Source organism: Penaeus vannamei, chromosome 20, assembly GCF_042767895.1.
Source record: "Penaeus vannamei isolate JL-2024 chromosome 20, ASM4276789v1, whole genome shotgun sequence".
NCBI lineage: Eukaryota > Metazoa > Arthropoda > Malacostraca > Decapoda > Penaeidae > Penaeus > Penaeus vannamei.
In genome coordinates, this window is record NC_091568.1 from 17,371,212 (window position 1) to 17,371,958 (window position 747).

A 747-nucleotide genomic window follows, 5' to 3' on the forward strand; every position below is an offset into this window, starting at 1 on the left:
TTATATTTATAGATATGATATATATGTATATATATATATATATATATATATATATATATATATATATACAAATAATAAACCAAAGGAAAAATGAGTCATATAGCGTAATTAAGCTGTTGGTAAGAATAATAGTAGATTTATAATATATTACGTAATATGAAAACCAACAAGCAATCATAATAAATTCAATGTTCCTGTTCTACAGGAGTATTGCGCGAGAGAAATAGTACCTGAGGTTTTATACATTAAAAACTCTTAAATATAAAGGAAACACCATTTCTACTTTTTCTTTATACAAGAATAATTTCCGTGCCTATTTTTATACATTTCATTTTGTTTTCGTGTCTCAGATTAATTTGTTCTGATGGATTATATTAGGGATTACAGTGGGCATCACAGTGGAAGACATTAACACAAATAAATCAGATTTCTAACATAACTAGAAACGATAGAAAATGCAAATATATGATAGCAATTACACATCACATTTATAATATTTTCACAGGGTTATCGTGTATTACCTATCATACAGTGTCGGCGTTAACATTAGTCATTTCATAAGGTGGTCTCTTCGGTGGTAGTTGTTTCTGAAAGTGGTGTTCCTGTGGCTGTAGTTCCTCCTGAAGGTGTAGTGGCTGTTCCAGTTGATTCCGAAACCGAGGTCGTGTCAGTGATCTCTCCAGTTGGTCCGGTAATGTGTGTGGATGAGTGTGCTTGCGTGGGCGTGGTCAGCGCGCCCGTCGACAG

The 747-nt window shown here is 33.3% G+C and overlaps 1 protein-coding gene across 1 annotated transcript in view; it reads right to left on the reverse strand.

Annotated features, from left to right (window-relative positions):
- Positions 1 to 283: 283 nt before the first annotated feature.
- Positions 284 to 747, reverse strand: part of LOC113805151 (uncharacterized) — a 1,597-nt gene continuing 1,133 nt past the window's right edge. The window contains exon 2 of the mRNA XM_027356137.2: positions 284 to 747. This exon is cut by the window's right edge and continues 741 nt beyond it. Within this exon, the coding sequence (XP_027211938.1) occupies positions 556 to 747 (192 nt within the window). The 3' untranslated portion in view covers positions 284 to 555.